This window comes from Rhineura floridana, chromosome 2, assembly GCF_030035675.1.
Source record: "Rhineura floridana isolate rRhiFlo1 chromosome 2, rRhiFlo1.hap2, whole genome shotgun sequence".
Classification (NCBI taxonomy): Eukaryota; Metazoa; Chordata; class Lepidosauria; order Squamata; family Rhineuridae; genus Rhineura; species Rhineura floridana.
The window spans coordinates 107,790,655-107,812,838 of record NC_084481.1 but is presented as its reverse complement, the minus strand read 5'-3'; the positions used below and the strand labels follow the sequence as shown (position 1 = coordinate 107,812,838).

The window sequence follows — 22,184 nt, the reverse complement described above, 5'->3', positions numbered from 1 at the left end:
CTGCGTGTCATCAGCGTACTGATGACAACGCACTCCAAAACTCCTGATGACCGCACCCAACGGCTTCATATAGATGTTAAAGAGCATGGGAGACAAAACTGAACCCTGCGGGACCCCACATTGGAGAACCCACGGTGTCGAGCAATGTTCCCCAAGCACTATTTTCTGGAGACGGCCTGCCAAGTAGGAGCGGAACCACTGCAAAGCAGTGCCTCCAACTCCCAACTCCGCAAGCCTCTCCAGAAGGATACCATGGTTGATGGTATCAAAAGCCGCTGAGAGATCAAGGAGAATCAACAGAGTTACACTCCCTCTGTCTCTCTCCCGACATAGGTCATCAAACAGGGCAACTAAGGCTGTCTCAGTGCCAAAACCAGGCCTGAACCCCGATTGAAATGGATCTAGATAATCGGTTTCATCCAAAAGCGTCTGGAGCTGGTCGGCAACCACTCGTTCCAAGATCTTGCCCAGGAATGGAACGTTTGCTACTGGTCTGTAGCTGCTGAAATCTTCTGGGTCCAAGGAAGGTTTTTTCAGAAGTGGTCTCACAGCTGCCTCTTTCAGACAGCCGGGGACCACTCCCTCTCGCAAGGAGGCATTTATCACTTCCTTGGCCCAGCCAACTGTTCCCTCCTTGCTAGTTTTTATTAGCCAAGAGGGGCAAGGATCTAGTACCGAAGTGGTTGCACGTACCTGTCCAAGCACCTTGTCCACATCCTTGAACTGAACCGACTGAAACTCATCCAACAAAACATGACAAGACTGTGCTCCAGACACCTCGCTAGGGTTAACTGCTATAAAATGGGAGTCTAGGTCCCGGCGAATGCATAAGATCTTATGCTGGAAGTGCTCAGCGAACTCATTACAGCGGGCCACCGATGTATCTACCGTGTCCTGTAGGCCTAGATGGAGAAGCCCTCGGACAACTCTAAAAAGCTCCGCTGGGTGGGAGAGAGATGACTTAATAGTGGTGGCAAAATGTTGTTTTTTTGCCGCCCTCACCGCTCCTACATACAGCTTAGTGGAAGCACGAACCAGCGCATAATTGCATTCATCGGGAGTTCGTCTCCATCTCTGCTCAAGCCGCCTCCTATCTTGTTTCATCGCTCTCAGCTCTGGAGTATACCAAGGAGCTGAATGAGCTCTACAGAGGAGAGGGCGTGCAGGAGCGATCGTGTCCACAGCCCAGGTCATCTCCGTATTTCACAGATTAGCCAGGGCTTCGACAGGAGCGCCAGTCCTATCAGCCGGAAAATCCCCCAGAGCCCTTTGAAAACCTTCAGGATTCATTAGTCTCCGGGGGCGGACCAATTTAATAGGTCCCCAACCCTTGCAGAGGGGAAAGGCCACTGAAAGTCTAAACTTCAGCAAGCAGTGATCTGTCCATGACAAAGGGAGAGATGTAAAACTCCCCACATCCAGATTACTATCCCCATGTCCAGTAGCAAAGATAAGGTCGAGAGTATGCCCCGATGTATGTGTTCGGCCACTAACATATTGGGACAGCCCTATGGTTGTCATGGCGTCCATGAAGGCCTGAGCCGCCCTGGACAAAGTAGCCTCAGCGTGGATGTTGACATCCCCCAATACTAATAGTCTGGGGGATCTCAACAACACCTCTGAGACCACTTCCGTCAGCTCAGTTAGGGAAGCCATTGGGCAGCAAGGTGGGCGGTACACCAAAAGGATTCCCAGTCTGTCCCTCTGGCCCAACACAAGGTGCAAACACTCCAGACCAGTAACTGCATGGACATGGTGCTTGGTGAGTGAGATGGAACTCTTATAGACCACAGCAACCCCACCTCCCCGACCCTCAGATCTGCCATGATGCTGAACCAAATACCCCAGTGGGCAGAGCTGGGAGAGACTAACTCCTCCCTGTTCACCCACCCAGGTCTCGGTTATGCATGCCAGATCGGCTGCCTTGTCCATAATCAAATCATGGATGAGGGAGGTTTTATTATGTACCGATCTGGCATTAAAAAGCAGCAACTGGAGATCTGAGAGTTGGCTGAGAGGACAACCAACAACCCTGCGGATATGAGAAGGACCGGAACGAGGTACAGCCACTACATGTCTGGGCCGCGTTCCCCTTACCTGGAACGTCCTTCTTATAACACCATACCTCCCTCTGCCCGTCAATACGGCAATTGGGGCCCCCTCAACTCTCCCCGCTTGATGGAAAAACCTCTTCCCCAGGCACATTGTAAACTATAAATGCAAAGAACTCATATACCGTATATTCCGGCGTATAAGACGACTTTTTAACCCAGGAAAATCTTCTCAAAAGTCGGGGGTCGTCTTATACGCCGGGTGTCGTCTTATAGGGCGGGTGCTGAAACTTCCGAGCCGGACTGGAGAATCTGCGGTCGACGCGTATGGTGGGGGGAGCTCAAAAACGGCCGCGGCCGCATGCCCGCCGTTGCTTCCCTCACGGGGGGCTCCTTTTCCCCTTCGGCTTGGAGCGAATACTAGATTTTACATCTTTGGAGATGTTTGGCCAATAATAGTGTGCTGCCAATCTCCTCTTGGTCTTTTTTATTCCCAGATGTCCTGCACATGGGACATCGTGGGCTACCTCTAGCAATCTGGTTCTGTATTTGCTAGGTACTATCAATTGCTTCACTGGTTCACATTCATCCTTTCTCTCAGCAGGCATCCACAGTCTATATAAAATCCCATTCTCACACACAACTTGATTCCTCAGTTTGTCAGTGAAAGGAATCTGTTGGGTCAGAGCTTGTTCCTTTATCTGCTTCAAACTTATATCTTTATGCAGCTGTTCCCTGAATTGCTCTGCTTCTTTCTTATCAGCGACCACTTGATACAGTTTGTCTCCTTCAGCAAGCCTGCTAGTGGTTGTTATGGTGACCTGAGGCTGGTTAACAGATTCCACCCTGTTTGTTTCAGCCCCCCTTAATATGGCTTCTTTTTCTCTGCCAATTTGCTGTCTGGTCACTACATAGATCTTTCCTTGTGCTCCCATTACATCTCTTCCCAGTATTACTGGTTCTTGTTGCTGGGCATTAATGCCTACTTTATATCGGCCCTCTCGGCCTCTCCAAGTCATATCCACCAGGGCCACAGGCAAACTTTCTGGTTGACCCCTCACTCCTTGGATAGTCACAGTTTCCTGAGGTAATATTACCTCAGATTTTATTAAATCTGGCCTCAGTAATGTCTGAGCGGCACCAGTATCAAGCAATGCCCAATAATTTGCCCCTTGTACACTCACTTCCTCTCTCAGACTTGAATCAAGGTCTGTTACTTCTGTCCAGTTTATCTGGCAGAACTGAACCTTTTTCGCTGTTTCTAAAGCCTTGGGCTCTGTTTTCACTGTCCTTGTCTGAGCAGGATTACTAATGGGGTTGGCAACCTCACATTGAAAACGTAGGTACCCCGATCTACCACATTTGTAGCATAATTTCTCCTCACTTTTAGGGTACACAGATCCACTCTGGGGTGTCCTGTGCCCTTCAGATTTTACTGGAGGACTCACTCACTGTGGTACCACATCCCTTCTGCCAGCGTTATATGGTCTGGGTTTAAAATCTCTTGTTGTTTTCCCCACCCAGCCAGTTCTGTTGGAGGTGAAGTGATCCGCCAACTCTGCGGCCTCCTGCACCGATGTAGGGGAACGGTCTTTGACAGGAGCCTTATTTCTGGTGGTAACTGATGGTATAATTGATCCAATATCATGAAGTTTTTCACCTCCTCCACAGACTGAGCTTTTGCACTTGTCAGCCATTTCCCAAATATGTCCATCAGTTTTGCCCCCAGCTCCATGAAAGACCTCCCTGTCTGTATCTGGCAGTTTCTGAAAAGCTTTCTAAAATAATCAGGCCCCAGTCTGAATCTTTTAAACACTGCTTCTTTGAATTCAGCATAGGTGACAGGCCTGTCTGAGGGGAAATATTGGTATACCTCAGCCAATTCCCCTTTAATCAGGTTTGATAAATACTGCATGTATTTATCTTCAGGTAGCCCCCACAACTGAGCTGCTTTTTCAAAGGTGCTGAGGTAAATTTGAGGATCTTGACCAGGCTCATAGACAGCAAAGTCCTTTGGAGTAATTTTTATTTTTGCTCCATCTCTGTCTTTCCTTGTCTCCTCAGAGTGAAATTTCTCTCTATCAAATTTTAACTTTTCTACTTGTAATTCGGCATCCAATGCTCGTTGCTTCTCCCTCTCCTCAAACCCCATTCTCAACTTCTCAGTTTCCAACTCCCTCTGTTTGTCTTTTTCCTCAGCCTCAAAGACCCGCTGTTTGTCTTTTTCTTCCATTTCAAAGACTCTCTGCTTGTCTTTTTCCTCAGCCTCCCATCTTAACTTCTCTCTCAAGTACTCTATATAAGTGGGATTGCTTGAGTATCCTTCTGGGGTCTCTTCCCTGACAGGTTGTTTTTGCTGGACAGTTGCAATCCTATAAGTGCTACCCTCAATTCATCTACCCCTTTACCCTCGTGAGGTAAATTGAATGTTATGCACTTCTCCACCAGCTCTTCTCTTTTCATTTTTATATATTCAGCCATGGTGTTTGAGTTCACTCACTTTTTGCCACACACTCTTTGCCAGTCACTCTCACAAGTAATCTTGTTTTGTTATTTCTGTTTGCCACACCACTGTTAGGGATTCTCTAGTATTCGCGAATTCCCCGCCTTTGTAGCTCAGCACTCCGCTGCACTTCTACGGCTCCAGCGTCAACTCCCTCTATGTAAGTGCCTGCGGAGCTATGGAATGGGAAGCAGGCTGAGGGGAGGAGCGGCGAGTGAGTCCAGGCAAGGGCAAGAACATGAGGGGAGGGGGCAGTGGCCTGGGGAAGGACTAAGGCAGGGATCTCCATGGAGTGCTCCGCAGACAGTGCAGGGCTGAAGGATGAAAGGCGGAGTGAGGAGGGGTTGCTGTCACTGCTCTAGAAAATGGGGGCGGAGGGTCTGCTGTCCAGGCTGCTGGCCAAGCCAAACCGGGCGCGGAGTAAAAGGCTCGCTGCCTGTGGAGGATTTATTTCCTAAAAGGGAGAAATGCTGGGTCTTAAGCCTGTTTGGAACTCTAGCCCTTTGTGCTGGGGGAGGAGCTCTTTGATTCCAAATGTGTTGCATGTCATAAGCAGGGGTAGTCTTATACGGCAAGTATATCCCAAACTCTATATTTTAACTGGAAAAGTTGGGGGTCGTCTTATACGCCCAGTCATCTTATACGCCGGAATATACGGTACTTAAAAATACACACTCACTCATAACATACATTCATACAAATACCCACACATCCAATTCAAATCTGCACAGTAAACATAGTCCCGCACTCTGTACGAATGAACGCCAACTCTGGACCTCTCTTCTTCCACAATGTTATTGTGGCTCCACAGAAGGTTGCAACTCAGTTCTAATTGTTACTTAGATTTTTTTAACTTCATATGAAAATGTCCATATGTTGGAGGTGTAGAGGTGTCCACCACAGGCTTGGCTGTCTTGATCTTCCCAGTACAAGCAGTTCAACGAGAAGCGCAGCAATGATGACAATCAAGAGAAGACAGGAGCAAACAGCAATAATAGCTCTCACTCCGTGGGCAGCTGGAACAAATGCTGTGTGTAAGAACCAAAGTAGCAGCCACAGCTGCTCTCTTTCCCTAAGCGACAGCAATGTTCCTCTTCCTGCAGGCAAAAATGTCTCCACACGTCCCTCAGTCCGCAGTCAACATATCCCTCCAAAGGATAGATGGAAAAAATAAACCACGGCCGGCTAAGGTTCCTGGGACCCAATCCTGCAGGATATAGTGCAAATCAAACAACAGCAATCCAACAGGGAGGGATGATGATCTTGTTTTACATTTCTTTATTGCTGTCGCCAAACTACAGATGCAAAGAGAGACACATCTATGTGGCATTGTTCTTCAAAGTAGAATCATTTTCTTGGTTTTGGTTTTACCTTGATATTGTTGTTCATGTCCTGTTTAAGATGGATAATGCTCCTTTCACTGCCAATAACCGCTTGTAAGTTAAGGCCGTTCGGCTTCCCACGCACAGCTGCTGATAAGGAAAGTCGCCGGAGACGCTGGAGAGATTAGGCCTTTCAAAGCTTTTAAGATTCACAAGGTTAGCAAATGAGTAGCAAATAAATTCCTTGGAAGCCTTAGATCCTCAAAAAAATAATTGGATTAAACAGGTGAACAGTCCAGTGAAAAAAAGAGCTGGATAGCTGGTTAAACACTCGGTCAGCCGGGAGAGATTAGAGCCTGGTTATGCCTCCGGCCGCCATCTTGCTGCTCTTGTTTGGCCTTCCTCTTTTTCTACTCCTGTTTTCCCAGCATTATTGTCTTTTCTAGTGAATCATGTCTTCTCATGATGCGTCCAAAGTATGATAACCTCAGTTTCATCATTTTAGTTTCTAATGATAGTTCTGGTTTAATTTGGTTTGACACCCAATTATTAGGGTTTTTTGCGGTCCATGGTATGCACAAAGCTCTCCTCCAACACCACATTTCAAATGAGTTGATTTTTCTCTTATTCACTTTTTTCACTGTCCAACCTCCACATACATACATACAGATCAGGAATACCATGGTCTGAATGAGCCTGACTTTAGTGTTCAGTGATACATCTTTGCATTTGAGGACCTTTTCTAGTTCTCTCATAGCTCCCCAGTCCTAGCCTTCTTCTAGTTTCTTGACTATTGTTGCCATTTTGGTTAATGACTGTGCCAAGGTATTGATAATCCTTGACACGTTCAATGTCCTCGTTGTCAACTGAAAAGTTACATAAATCTTCTGTTGTCATTACTTTAGTCTTGACATTCAGCTGTAGTCCTGCTTTTGTGCTTTCCTCTTTAACTTTCATCAGCATTTGTTTCAAATCATTACTGGTTTCTGCTAGTAGTATGGTATCATCTGCATATCTTAAATTATTGATATTTCTCCCTCCAGTTTTCACACCTCCTTCATCTTGGTCCAATACCTCTTTCCATATGATATGTTCTGCGTATAGATTAAACAAACAGGGTGATAAAATACACCCGTCTCATATCCTTTCCGACTGGGAACCAATCAGTTTTTCCATATTCTATCCTTATAGTAGCTTCTTGTCCAGAGTATAGGGTGCGCATCAGGACAATCAGATGCTGTGGCACCCCCTTTATTGATTGATTGATTGACTGATTGAGAATAAACTGTTATGCTTCTTTTAATTATACCCGTTATCACTCTCATCATATCTCCATTCCTAATTATATCTCCATTCCTAATTATATCTCCATTCCTAATCATTATAAAGTGTCTTAAATTGGAACCTGGAGTTTGGATGTATACTTCTGACAACTCAAGGATCTTTCTCTTGCCTGCTAGCCTGCACTTCCATGCTACATGCTTTGACTAAGGGGAGGTAAGGGGGAAAAACAGGGTTACTTACCAGTAGTGTAGCAGTACATTTTGAAGGGCAGGAGCTCATCATTATATGATAGTCCAAACTGCAGTGGTTGTGTAGTGGAATTTGGCTGGGGAGACCTGGGCTCACTACCTGATCAGCCACATGACATGACTGTAATCCTCTGCATAGTTACTGCATTGACCTTGGTGGTGCTCATTTCTGACAGGATAGACTCAACTTGTAAAACACACTGAGCTTTAAACAAAACATCTTCAGCCAGTCGAAATGCAACCTTTTACTTTTTCATTAGAAATTAATTAATCTTGGAAAGGAGTGTCACCATTTATACTGAAGGATGAATCTCATCAATCTGCTTAATTATTTTCCTCATCTTCTATGGCAGGCTAATATGTCATGAACAAATAGTAAAGCTCAATAGTCTCATTATCACTTCATTCACTTGCCAGAGCAAGGAGGTTCTATCACTTACTCCAGCAGATGACATGGTCGCTCCTGCTCTGAAAAAAACTCCAAATGCTGTGCTTCCACCCCACTCTTGCTCCACTACACCCCTGAAACTCACTCAGTGGCGACTGGAGAGTTGGATGGTAGTTACCGCCACTCACTTCATCAACCCCTGCTGGAAAGTCACCCTGCAACTCTTGAGTTCCTCTTGTTCAAGGAATAAGAGAAAACTGAGTGATGATGGCAGACCTAAAAGGGAGTGTCGCAGGCTAGCATTGCCTTCAAAGTAGCTGGGCATCTCCATTCTGCACATCTCTGTCATGCTCACCTTAGACAGGGTGCTACAGTCACTGCAGCAAAGGCCTTTGCTTGTACCAAAGCAGCTCCAGACTGCCTTTCAGCAACAAGCCGTATCTCAAACCAGCATCTCTTCTTCTTGAGAGCATAAAAGATAAGGACATTTGTGTTCTTATTGTGCTTGGGTTTCTGGCAATGGGAAATCAATAATGCAGCCCAAAGCACATGGTTGAGAAATGGATCACAGGTATCGTATATTACAGATGTATACCGGTGTCAGCTTGTGAATAGCTGTGAAAGTGTGGGACTACACAAAAGAATCTCTTCATGCAATAAGCCAGAGAATAGGCAAGATGAGATCATTTTCAATAAAATCCCTAATATAAAGATGCACTTTTGGGGAAAGAAATCCTAAAGGGACAATGCAGTAAAAATCAATCTTGAGCTATTAGGAAAAGAGCGCTGTAGCAATTACTGGTGCAGGGGCTTATAGTACAAACACTCTCAAGAGACACCTTGGCATAAGGGATGTTCATATGTGCTAGGTATACACAAAACAATCATGCTTATCACATTACACATAACTATTCCCTTCTGTCCCATTAACCCATCTCCTCCATCACCTATGCCAAGGGTAAGTGGAATTATGACTCTCCTGAGTATATATTTAAAAAAGTATTATGACAGAATTAAGTAGGTTTGAAAATCCACTGTAGCTCTTAGTTTACCCTTATCACTTTTTTAAAAACTAAAACACAGACAAGGCATAACCTTCTAGTTTGGTATACAGGCAAACAAAATGCTCACTGCCTCTGTAAAAACTGCAAAGTAGATGATTGTGTTATTCCTTTCAAGTCAAATTTGTTGGAGACTGTTACTTTCTTTTAACTTATCTCTGATCCTGGGCTCATTCTGATCTAGTTTCTCACAAGGCAGAATATTCAGAAGTGTCCAAGATGTATGACATATTAAAAGATCATCTATATTTAGCAGTGGAAAGAGGGTTTCCATCAGAGCAGCAAAATCAAATAGAAAATGAAGTGAAAGTAATTGTTACCTACCCGTGTTTTTCTTCTCCTGAGTTAAGATATGGGCCGTTATACAGGATTGTGCTTAAGGATTCTCAAGGATTTAATATGGTTTGCATTTTGTAAGCAAATTGACCCAGTTCACACTTCTTGCTCTGCTACATGGATCAGAATGTAGTCATCCTTTAGCTTTTGTGTGAGTGACTAACAAATCTAAACAACAACTTTTTAGAGGTGGGGTAGGATAAAACATTTTTGCCAATGTTAGAATTTCCTTGGGCCTCTCACATGAGGTCATTAAGTCATTTCCACTTACCACAATTGTAGGGGGGGCTCCTCCCCTTTCTTCACCTGACAGGAAAAAAGGCCTTGTCAGGCGCTTCTTCTTTGCTTTGTCAGAGTTACCATTTGGGGAGGCTCAAACTATTATTTCTTAGGGTCTCTGTGACGATGTTTGAGAATTCCTGACTCTGTTTATTCCCACATGCAAGCAACAGTCATAAACCTCTGGGATATTTGCCTTTTGATTCTACACAGGCTTTAACATTTTTGTGAATTTTTTGTGATTTTAAAAAATATTTCCAAGTGTGTTCTGGACAGCATCGTGGGATAGTACTGGTTGCCCTGGAAACCCACACCATACCTTGTTTGCTGAGGAAAATTAACTTGTCCTTCACCATTCCATCAGTTAGGACCTATAATCAGCAGCCATTAACATCATGCTAGGAAGGCATTTGCTTTCTGACAAGAAAATAAGAGAGGAAAATTGGCACTTTCACATATGGGAATCTATGCATCATGGGGCACTTAGGAACCATTTGCCTTTTACAAAATGGATTCTGGTGAAGCAGGACAACATCTTCTGCTTAGAAAGCCATCCCATTGTCAAACTTTCTGCAAACTACCAGATGGTAACATGAGGGGAGATTACAATTATTAAGAATATTCATCTGAAACAGCCAAAAGAATGTAATTTCAGGGGGCCTACGTTACTTATGAGTGCTAAAGTAACAAATCCTTTCATCTCAACCACAAAAAGGTATTTTTGCTGCTGATAACATCACTATAAGTATGCTGAGATATTTAGAAACCAACCACAACAACTGCTTTCCGCTAATGCACTAGTGTTTTCCCCCCCGTTTTCTAAAGCTTTGGATCTTATTAAATCTCCCCACACCCTTACATTATTGAAATCTCTTGCTCCAAAAATATGTGAAACAGAAGAGCTGGGAATGCCTTTTGTTTGCAAACACAGGTCTGAGAGAGTGGCTGCAGGGAAAGGGGAACTACTGGGGGAAACCACCAAGGAGAGGATCATAGGAAGCTGCCTTATACCAGATCAGACCATTTGCCCATTTAGCCCAGTATTGTCTATTCCAACTAATAACAAACCTCTAGGACCTCTGACAGAAGTCTATCCTCTGTCACTTTGACTTTTTAATCAAAGATGCCAAGGATCAAAACAGAGGTTTTTATTGTTCTAGCAAAATGTTTTGGCTTCCACCTTCATCAGCTGCCGACATACAAATGCTGTTACCAAGGTGGCAGTTATACAGCTTTGAGGATGGAATGCTCAGAGGGGCTTCCTTTGCACAAGCTAAGTAGTGGTGGTACTGTCCTCCAGGTTCAGGCCATGTGGTGCCAATGTATCCAGAGGTATTATCCCACCCATTCTCCCAGTAGGAGCCCAGGGCAGCAACCAAAAGCACTAAAAACACTTTAAAACATCATAAAAACAGACTTTAAAATATATTAAAACACAACAACCATTAAAAACATATTAAAACAAAACATCTTTAAAACATTTTTTAAAAAGCTTTAAAAACATTTTTAAAGAGGTTTAAAATATATTAAAAAGCAATTCCAATACAGATGCAGACTGGGATAAGGTCTCTACTTAAAAGGCCTCTTGAAAGAGGAAGGCCTTCAGTAGGCGCTGAAAAGATAACAGAGACGGTGCCTGTCTAATATTTAAGGGGAGGGAATTCCAAAGGTTTGGTGCCGCTACACTTAAGGTCCACTTCTTATGTTGTGTGGAACGGACCTCCTGATAAGATCTGCAGGAGGCCCTCACCTGCAGAGTGCAGTGATCGACTGGGTATATAAGGGATAAATGGTCTTTAAGGTATCCTGGTTCCAAGCTGCATAGGGCTTTGTACACCAAAACTAGAACCTTGAACTAGGCCTGGTAGCTAATAGGTAGCCAGTGCAATTTTTTCAGTAGCGGAGTGACATGTTGGCAATAACCAGCTTCAGTGAGCAGTCTCACTGCCACATTTTGCACCAGCTATAGCTTCCGGACCAACTTCAAGGGTAGCCCCACATAGAGCGCATTACAGTATTCTAACCTGGAGGTGTTCAGTGCATGGACAATAGTGGTCAAGCTATTCCTGTCCAGAAATGGCCACAGCTGTCGTACCATCCGAAGCTGATGAAAGGCACTACTAGCCACAAAGGTCATCTGGCCCTCTAGCAACAAAGATGGATTCAGGAGCACCCCCAGACTGCGGACCTGCTCTTTCAGAGGGAGTATGACCCCATCCAAAGCAGGCAACTTACCAATTTTCCGAACTCGGGAAACTACCAACCCACAGCGTCTCTGTCTTGCTAGGATTCAGAGTCAGTTTATTGGCCCTCAACCAACCCACCACTGAGTCCAGGCACCGGTCCAGGGCTTGCATGGCCTCTCCTGATTCAGATGTTACAGAGAAATAGAGCTGGATCTATGGGGTGGGTTAGGTTTTATTATTATTGTTGAGATTTTTAATGTTTTAATGTATTTGCATGTTTTTACTTTGTATGTCGCCCAGAGTGGCTGGACAGCCAGCCAGATGGGCGACTAATAAATTTAATTAATTAATTAATAATAATAATAATAACAACAACAACAACAACAACAAATCTCCTGATGACCACTCCCAAGGGCTTTATATAGATGTTAAACAGCATGAGAGACAAGTTGGTACCCTGCGGCACCCCACAGCACAACTGCCAGGGGGCCAAAAGATAATCACCCAATGCTATAGTTTGAAAATGACCTTGGAGATAGGATCAGAACCACTGTAAAAGAGTGTCTCCAATACCCATCTCACCAAGTCGACCCAGAAAGATACCATGGTGAATGGTATCAAAAGCCGCCGAGAGATCAAGTAAGAATAACAGGGTCGCACTCCCCGTCCTTCTCCTGAAAAAGGTCATCCATCAGGGCGACCACGGCCGATTCAGTCCCTTAACTAGGCCTGAACTCAGACTGGAATGGGTCAAGATAATCTGTTTCATCCAAGAGTACTTGCAATTGCTGCACCACAATCCTCTCAATCACATTCCTTAAGAAGGGGGTATTTGCGACCAGGCGGTAATTTTTGCAGACCAATGGGTCCAGGGTTCGCTTTTTCAGGAGTGGTCGGATCACTGCCTCTCTTAGGGTGGCTGGAACCACTCCCTGCCACAACGATGTGTTGACCACACCCTGGATCTACTCAGTCAACCCCTCTCGGCAAACTTTAATAAGCCATGAAGAGCAAGGGTCAAGAGGACACGTTGCTGGCTGTATTGTCGCAACTCTAGGACCTTCTCCACACAAAACAAGAACATTCTCAGCTACCCCTCCTGCCACTAAGGGTGGAAAGATCTGTCAATTTCAGCCCTCTCAGTTTTCCAATCTTAAGTTCAGCTCTCCACATTTCTACAGAAATTTGCTTTGCTTTTTTTCAATCCTCATGAAAATTCTTCATCATTTTAGTGTGAATTTCTTGTAATAAGCACATTTCTGTATGCAGTTGTAACTAATGTACACATTTTGCAAGCTATTTCTCTTAATATAGTACATTTTTGTATCTTATTTTCACTTATATATTCATTTTTATGCACACTTTCCCCTAATATATGCATTTTTGTAAACATTGTTTGGTTAGTGATCTACATTGAAAAATGCAGATATGTGAATTTCAGAGGATGGCTCTGTTTCTGTTCTTATATTGTTTCAGAAAGTGCAAAACTGAATCAAATTTCTCACCCATCCCTACCCACTGCTTCTCCCCTGCAAACTGCCTCCTCTCAAAGCCACTTTGCAGAGGAGAAATGGCAGCAAGAGTTTCAAGACATGTGGTTGAGGCAGAACACAGCTTTTGCCTTCTTAGCCTAGCTCTCTCCATCATACCTCGTCTTGTATCTAAATATCTGGCTAGAAGCTTTCCTTCCATCTATATGAAGCAGGAGAAGAGAATCAAACCTGTGTGCAAGCATTTGAGATGGGGTCACTCATTGTGAATGCCTCCATCCTTTAGCTTTCCATTTCAAGAGATACCAAAGATTCGACTTTTCAGAAGCATACAGACATCAAATGGGTTTGTAGCATCAAAAGCAACCTGAATACTGATTTTTAAAACCAAGGTATTTTCAGAGTATCAAGCCTTGCAATCTTTCAAAAAAAATTCCTCTGTGACCCAGTGCAATGCATGACTTGGATGGGGGCTATTTGAACAATAACAGAGTAGAAAATAAGCTCTTTAGTTTATACCAGCTTATGCAACAGCAGAAATATTTTGTACCAATGCTCTGGCTTCAGCATTGTCACAGAATCTTTATGTCATTTCTGGCACCTTTTAGTGTTGATTCCAATGTCATCCTCTTTGTAAAGTGATTGCTTGACCCAAGAAATTGGAAGCCAAGATGAAAGGTCTCAAAAAAACACAGATGGGGACTAGCAGTTGTAAGAAATAAGACATTTGGGAGACTCATGAGCTAGCATTTCAACCAACTTACACTAGTGTCATCGAGGCTGCTTTCGCACATGAGGCTTATTGGGTCAGTTTTGCAGATTAAAATGGTATCACTTCAGTCTCAATTTCTAAAATTCCTTTCACGCTGCAGTACCTGTTGCATTAAGGAACTGTGGCTTTTTTGGCCAATATACCAGCATTTCATGCAAATATCTTTCACACAGCTGCAACGAACAATGTCTTGCTTTCGTCCCTCACCCCTTATACGCAGGCACACTGTGGTTCCCCCATAAATCATTGTGCAAGTTAGTGTAGGCTTATTATTGTTGTTGTTGTTGTTGTTATTGTTATTATTGTATCTGTTGGTGTATGCCAATATACCAGTAGTTTCTCAGCTACAGAGTGTGGTTGAGCTCCCTTTTTAAAATGGAGTTTATAGTTTCATGAAACCTCATTCAGCTCTATCTTCAGGCTTTGATTGTTGTTTTAAAAACAAGAGTCCAAAGCACATTAATTCATTTGAGGAGGCAGAAACTGAGAAGTTTGATCCTCCTTTATGTGAGGAAACCTTTTTTGAGGAGACGTCCCCTAGTTAAGTGGATGCAAAGATAGGCCAGGATTACAGCCCCTCAATGAGAAATCTTATTGCCCTCAAAGCTCTAGAACTTGGCTCTGTGGAAAGACCCCTCTCCCTTTATTTATTTATTTGTTTATTTATTTATTTATTTGTTTATTTATTTTTGTTTATATCCCACCCTTCCTCCTAGAGCATCTAATATTTTTCTGGGGTGTCTGGACACAAGGGTATGTCTGGGAAGAGGAGGAAGGGGAAGCTGGTACAATTTCATCAGGCAAAAAGAAGTATGCAAAAAAACTGATGCACGCCTAAAGAGCAGGAACACATTGCATGTCGGGATGCCTGTCATGTGAGTGGCTGCAGTTAGCGCAAAATTCCCACTATTTTCCAGGTTCCCAAGCTTGCAAACAGATTGTTTCTGGAATAATTTGTCAGGAAAATGAGCACTAAACTTCCACTATATTGCACTAGATTTCTGGAACTAGCTTTTACGTCATGTGAAAGATCAAATAAAATGTGCAAATTACCAGGTAAGAAATCATTGGAATAACAGAATAAAGTGCAGTGTGAAAGCAGCCTTAGTATTGATTATGGCTTTCTTTTCATTATTGCTACATGGAAGGGGAAAAAAATCTCTGTTGGCAAGAGCAATAAACTGCTCACTTCTTTAAAGTGGGTAAATGAGCACTAGCATGTGTCTGTTCCGTGTGTTCAGAAAAGACGTTGAATATGATTATTTGATAAGTTGTCGATCTGAATCCCGAAGACAGCTTGGATCTGTCAGCACGTGCAACTTCTACAAGAGAGACCCTCTGTTCCCTTGCAGTTATCCTACTGCTTGGTTTCCCTACATGCTGCTACTGCATCTGCTCCTATTGACAGGCTGGCAATGGCCAAGCTCTTCTTATGCCTGCCAGCCTTTCCGCCTGACACATTTGTTCGTCATATTCATGCACAGATTTTTTAAGATGTTAGTTGTACATAAAACAAACATGGAATTGCCAAATGGAGGCACATTCTGGGTTTTCTCTTTCTTTCTTAAATCTCTACAAATCCCTGAAAGGATGGCAGTACTGCCAAAATGTTCTTCTCTGCCTACCTAAATGCATGCCTCCAAAAACTGGAGGTGGTGACAGGAGGCTTTCTCCCCCACCATTGCAATCTCAGGCCAGCCTTTGACTGGGCTTTACCTCTGCTCTGACTCTCTGAACAGTTGCTGAAGCCTCCTCCTGCTGCCCTGTGGACTAGTTGCCCTCCCAGGGTTACTGCTACAGGCTCTTTAACAATCAAGTGGGCTGGGCAAGGCAGAAATAAATGTGCTTCTTGAGTCTGGGACCCCCAAACCCAGAGTGCTCAAAAAACAGATATATGCTTAAAGATAGCCTACAGGTAATGAAGTTGGTACAAACACACACATACCAAATGCTTGGAGCTGTGGGAAGACTTCTAGTGTGACCCTTTATAGGGTACAACAGCTGCAGGGGACTTTCACTTCCCAGTGTTGGTTTAACGCAGGAGTTTCTGCTCCTCAGGAGAAATAAAAGTTGAAAGATAGACTTCCTCTATATTATTTGTTGTCAATTGTATTAGCCAGTATGCTTGTTCGCACTTTCAAAGAACTCTAAAGATTAGTGAGACAAGACTTACCTTTGTAAGAAACCATGCTGAATCTACTTCAGCAAGACTTGATCTTCTATTTTTAATAATGCTTTCCAGCAGTTTTCCCAGAACAGATATTAAGCTAATGTTAATGTTTTTAGCGATGGGTTCCTCAAATTCATTTTTGCATCCCTTATTGTCTGCTTGCATTTCTTCAGGACCAGATTTCCATTTCTGAAGGAAACCTCCATACATGTAGTAGCTTCCTTGACCCTACTTGTTAAAACATGCAGGCATCCTCCTGGCCCTGGTATACCTTTCCTAATCTGCAGTATACTTTCTAGCTGAGTTTCTATTATTGTGGTATAGAACAGCCCCCAAGGTATTTCTTTATGTATGTGGGGTGATCACTAGCACTTTGAAAAGAAACCAGAAGCTAGTGAAATTCTTCCAGTATCAGCAAAATAGGATCCCAGTCAATAGTGCAGAGGTTGTATTTTGACCTAACTGCAGTTTCTGGACAATCTTTGAAGGCAGCCTCATATACGGCATATTGCCATACTCAGAGCCATACTCAGATGTTACCACAACATGGTTTAACCGTGGTCTAGAAAAGGCCACATCTTGTGCACCAGCCTCAGCTGATGAAAGATATTATTTCATCATGAAATCTCTTTATTATCTGAGTGAATATTATTGGTGCAACAAATGGCTGAATGTGATGTTCCTATATTAATGTATATATGGTAAGTGTTGTTGTTTTAGAAGATACATGGTAAGTGGAGTGAAAGAGGAGGGGGAGTGAATGGGCAGTAGAATGCTAGATGATTGGCTGGGTGTTTAAAATGGCTGAATGTATAAAAGGAAGAGTGAGAGTGGAATCGGGAGGGGAGAAGAGAACTGAGAGGGTTGCTTGGTGGGGTTTAGAGAGTTGTTTACCAGGAGGGAGGTGGAGTTCGGATTAGTATTGAGTAAAACCATATGCTTATGTGCCTTAAGAAGAAATCTTGTTAATCTTGTTAGCTTTGTTATCTGTAATAAATACTTAATTTGGTTTACCAAAGGCCTGATCCTTGGCTGGGGTTTCACAGACCAGAAGCGAGGGTAAGGTAATGACCAAGGCTGAAGGGGAACTGTAACAAATGGTGGCAGCGGTGAAGAGAATAACAATACCAGTATTCAGAGTCTCTGGGAATACTAGTATTGGGACGTTACTGGGGGTTGCCTAGCAGGGGGATCTGTTGAGATCTGTGCTAGAGCGGGGAGAGAAACCATAAGAGACAGTGGTCCGGACTGGTGGAGTCCCTGGTGGTGCCTAGAGACAGGCAGTAACCACGAGCAGGTAGGAACCTGACAGGGAGAGCCAGGGAAGGACGCATCACACTGAACAACAATTAGAACTAGGACCAATGGTCTGACATTGATGGATGAGTGAAAAGTGATAGCAGCCCATTAGAACCTAGGAGAAGGGGCCCTTAGAGGTGAATAGTGCTGACATAATCCTAAGAGAGCATCAGAGTCCAGCTGTGCATCAGGCAGAAGATAACTGCTCCCTTGACTAGACAAAGGCCAGGCTTCTGGCATTTATACAAGATTTGGCCCGTCTGGAGGCTTCATGGTGCCCACCAGTCACAATAGTGGATGTTGCACACCCTCTCTTTTTGCCCCCCAAAAGAGCTCTGAAGCCATAGCACACATTGTCCATAATAATCCACAAGACTAAATTCCAGTCTCAGACCTCAAGGTTTCTGTTTTGTACCCCAGAGCACTGATTCTCTCTGTTGGTACTCAGGGTCTAACTAAGGAACAGGGCCTGGCAGGTGGAGTAAAGTTGGATTGCCACATCGAAGAGCACCAGGAAGGAATGGGAAAAGTACCATTTCAATATTTGCCTAATAATAATAATAATAAACTTTAATTTATAGGCCGCCTATCTAGCCAATGATCACTCTAGGCAGCGTACAATAAAACATGATAAAATACAATAAACAATATAGCCAGTACAGTACAATACAAAAATTACAGTATTTAGTAGATTGTTCATTTTTTCCAGTTCTAGAATTAGTTCACCTTGGAGGTCTCAAAGGTCATAAAGCCTGATGGAAAAGCCAAGTTTTCAGGCCCCGGTGAAATATATCTAGGGAAGGGGCATGTCGAAGATCCATTGGGAGGGAGTTCCAAAGCGTGGGGGCTGCCACAGAAAAAGCCCTCTCTCGAGTCCTCACCAACCTAGCCACTTTAGTCGGCGGAACTGAGAGAAGGCCCTGAGTGGCAGATCTTGTCGGGCGGCACACTTTATGACGCTGGAGGCGCTCCTTCAGGTATACTGGGCCGAAACCGTATAGGGATTTAAAGGTTAATACCAACACCTTGAATTGAACCCGGAAAACAACTGGAAGCCAGTGGAGATTGTATAACACTGGGGTAATATGATCATAACGGCGGCTATTCGTAAGTAAACGAGCCGCCGTGTTTTGTACCAGTTGTAATTTCCGGACTGTTTTCAAGGGTAACCCCACATAGAGTGCATTGCAGTAGTCTAAACGAGAGGTGACCAGAGCATGTACTACGAGTGGGAGCTGATGGACAGGAAGGTAGGGTTGCAGCCTTCGGATGAGACGCAATTGACCCCAAGCTGCCCGGCACACCGATGAAACCTGAGCCTCCATGGACAGCCCGGAATCAAGGATCACCCCGAGGCTGCGGACCTGGTCCTTCAGGGGCAGTTTTACCCCATTAAACACCAGGTCAATATTTCCCAACCCTCCTTTGTCTCCCACGAGCAGTACCTCCGTTTTATCAGGATTCAGCTTTAGCCTGTTTCTTCCCATCCATCCACTCACGGATTCCAGGCACTTGGACATGGTCTCCACAGCCAATTCTGGTGAGGATTTAAATGAGAGGTAGAGCTGAGTGTCATCCGCATATTGGTGGCACTGCAGCCCAAACCTCCTGATGATAGCTCCCAGCGGTTTTACATAAATGTTAAATAGCATGGGAGAGAGGATAGAGCCCTGTGGCACACTGCAGTTGAGGGGCCAAGGGTCTGAAACCTCATCTCCCAATGCCACCTGCTGGTGTCTCTCGGAGAGAAAGGAACGGAACCAGTTTAATACTGTGCCTCCTATTCCCAATCCCTCCAGATGATCCAGCAAGATACCGTGGTCAACGGTATCAAAAGCCGCTGAGAGATCAAGGAGGACCAGAAAGGTGAATTCTCCCCTATCTAGTGTCCTCCTCAAATCATCCACCAGAGCGACCAAGGCTGTTTCAGTTCCATGTCCAGTCCTGAAACCCGATTGGTATGGATCTAAATAATCCGTTATATCCAAGTGCGCTGACAGCTGATTGGCGACCACCCGCTCAATGACCTTGCCCAAGAATGGTAAATTTGAAATTGTCTGCAAAACCAGGGAGGAGGACTGATACCACATAGCTGTGCACATGATTCTAAATTCCCTTGGAATATTTCCCCCAGTCTTGCACTGTTGTTAGATAAATATGGGTTATCCGCATCCTGCAATGTCATTCTAGTAATCAGAAGGAGTCTTGGCAAGCCAAATTAAAAACAAGGACAAAGTAATTTGTGCTTGGGCATCTGCTGCCAAGAGACCAATCTGCTGGTAGGCAACCAGCAGCATTTCACAGGGGACTCCAAATGAGATCACCTCATCCTACAAGGTGAGCAACTCATCTGAGCAGTAGCCCATTAGCCACCTCAATAAATGTGATGGGCAAAAGAAGAGCATAAGAGGGGGCTGGCAAGAGTTCAGAGGGAAAAAAACCTTTTGACTTGTCCTCTGTTCTTCTTTATATCTTGACATTCCTACTTAAGGCAAAGATAGGAAGTCTGTTGTACAACAACTGAGTGCCAAACTTCTAGGAAAGCTACTACTCTACACAGCAGGGGGGGGAAGTTTTCTGTACATTTGTTCTGTAATACCTCAGAGCCAGTTCCCACACACAGAACTGATTTTTCTTTTTAATTGCTGTAGCATTGTCTCACTGCAAAAATCCACAAAAAGCATTCCTTAGACTTATATCTGACATTCCAAGAATTTCCAGTGATTGAACTGGCTCTCATTGGTGTGAGAAGGGCACCTCAAGTGCTAGAAGTACAAGATACGCATAGAGAAAATTGCCCAAAATAATATTTGGCATGAAATAGATCAAGGAGCTGGTTCACTCGTGCATGCACATCACTTCAGGGCCTAGAGAACCATAGGAGGCAAAGCAGGCAACCGCCTGAGGGTGGCAAAAGTCTGGGGCAGCTGCTTCAGCTATGTAAATCCCTTGGAGAGAAACCCCCTGCCTGCATTTTTGGAGGCAGCTTGGCAGCTCATCAGCTGAGTGATATCCCCTGCATTCCAGAGCCTTCTGATCTCCACCAGCTGCCAGGAACATAGATATAGTTGTAAAGGGAAGTAAAGAAGTGACAAGCACACACAAAAAATCAACATGAGAAAATGGTATTGGCTAATATTTTATCATTCAGTTTGCTGTTGCTGTGCTGCTCAGGATACCAAGATACCAAGTGTGATGTGGAAGAAGGGAGGAAAGAGGGGGGAAATTTAATTTGCCTGAGACATAAGAAAAGCAAACCGTTGAACAGCTTTGTATCATTTGATGATACACAGCTGAATGTATGAACTGATTTCACTGACAAGAGAATAAAAGAAACCTTAATCAATTACTTGTATGAGTTCTAATCAATCAAATCTGTGTGTGACTCACACTTTAAAGAAAAACACCGACTAGATTACACCTGTAACAGCAACACTCACCTTGGAAGAGGCATTCTCGTTTGTGTACAGAAGCAGAATGCCTCTTCTACAAGGCACCTAATACCTCTTGTTTTGTTTTTAGTTGGGAAACCTGGACTCCAGCTATAGTCATAGGCCAGGGATGATCGAAGTTGTAGTCCATCATAATCTGGAGGGTTACAAATTCCACATTCCTGTTGTAAATACTTACATTAGAAATAAACTCAACAAATTTCTAAAAACTCAACAGATTGCTTGATTAATCAGGGCCACAATTATAGTCCATCAAAAGCTTTTAGAAATATTGATGGAACTGATTAGATGTCTAAATGTTGCAATCCTGTTGATGTCTAGGCTTTGTGCTTGAGGCGATGTAAAAGTCTGCAGTCATGGCTCATTCAGGCACAAAAACCACGATATATGTGTGATCCAGAACAAGTTTGAGACAAATGTCTGAAGCCAGTTTGGAGACCCTATACAGTAATCCCTATTTCAGATTTGGTACTGAATCTTGTTAATAAACAGGTGTGAAAGAAAAGCCTGGACACATAAACCTAGCTGAAAGATATGTTCCCTCTGTTGAGGGAAGATCTGGTAAGATGGAGGCTATGAATCCCATTCCTATATATATTAGGGATGGGATCCGCATTTCAGTGACAGTTTCTGGTACCTCTTCATCAGGGATCAATGTTCACTATTTGCTATAAATACCTACTCATTTTTTCCCACAAAAATATCAATTTTTCATAGATTTTTAAAAAATCAATATTTTAAATGAAATATCAATATCAACATTTTGAGGGAAATATCAATATTAATATTTTTGAGGAAAATTGATACTTTTGAGGTTCAGCGAGGACAGAAATAATATTATTGATATTTTGAGGAAAATATTGATATTAATATCGATATTTTTGAGGTTCGTGAGGACCGAAAAATGTATAAATAGGAAATCTAGTGTCAAATTTGAATTTTGTGAAATTTGAGCACATCCCTTATGTATATTGCTTATAGTAGAGGTGGCTAACCTCTTTTATGTACTTACTTCTGTATTTTTTGCTAGAATCTCTGTGGCCCACAATTACATTTTTCATTTATAAAGCAAGAGTACATACTCAGGATCTCTTAACAGTTAAGGCACGACTAATCTATGATAAGTAATTCTGAGTATGCATGCCTGCTTAAGAATGTATAAAGTATCTTCTTGGATCAGATCAATGTCTGTCTATCAGGGGTCACCAATCTTTTTGGGTCTGTGGGCACATCTGTGAACCAGAGAAACTGTTGTGGGCAAGAGGGGGGGGACCTGGCAACCATCAGGGGAGGCCCCTAAGGGTACATGTACACTTACGGGCACCTATGAGCAACCCTTGGTC

At 43.6% G+C, this 22,184-nt stretch overlaps 1 protein-coding gene across 11 annotated transcripts in view; it reads right to left on the bottom strand.

The window, feature by feature from the left end:
• The window catches only part of TSPAN4 (tetraspanin 4), a 937,220-nt gene that overhangs the window by 456,277 nt on the left and 458,759 nt on the right, over window positions 1-22,184 (bottom strand). Inside the window, exon 1 of one of the 11 annotated variants that reach the window (XM_061610062.1) lies at window positions 9,792-9,889. The exons of the other annotated variants lie outside the window; for them this stretch is intronic. Coding sequence (XP_061466046.1) covers window positions 9,792-9,828 — 37 coding nt within the window. The 5' untranslated portion in view covers window positions 9,829-9,889. Of the gene's footprint in view, window positions 1-9,791; window positions 9,890-22,184 lie in introns of those variants that run through there. 11 annotated transcript variants of the gene reach the window in all.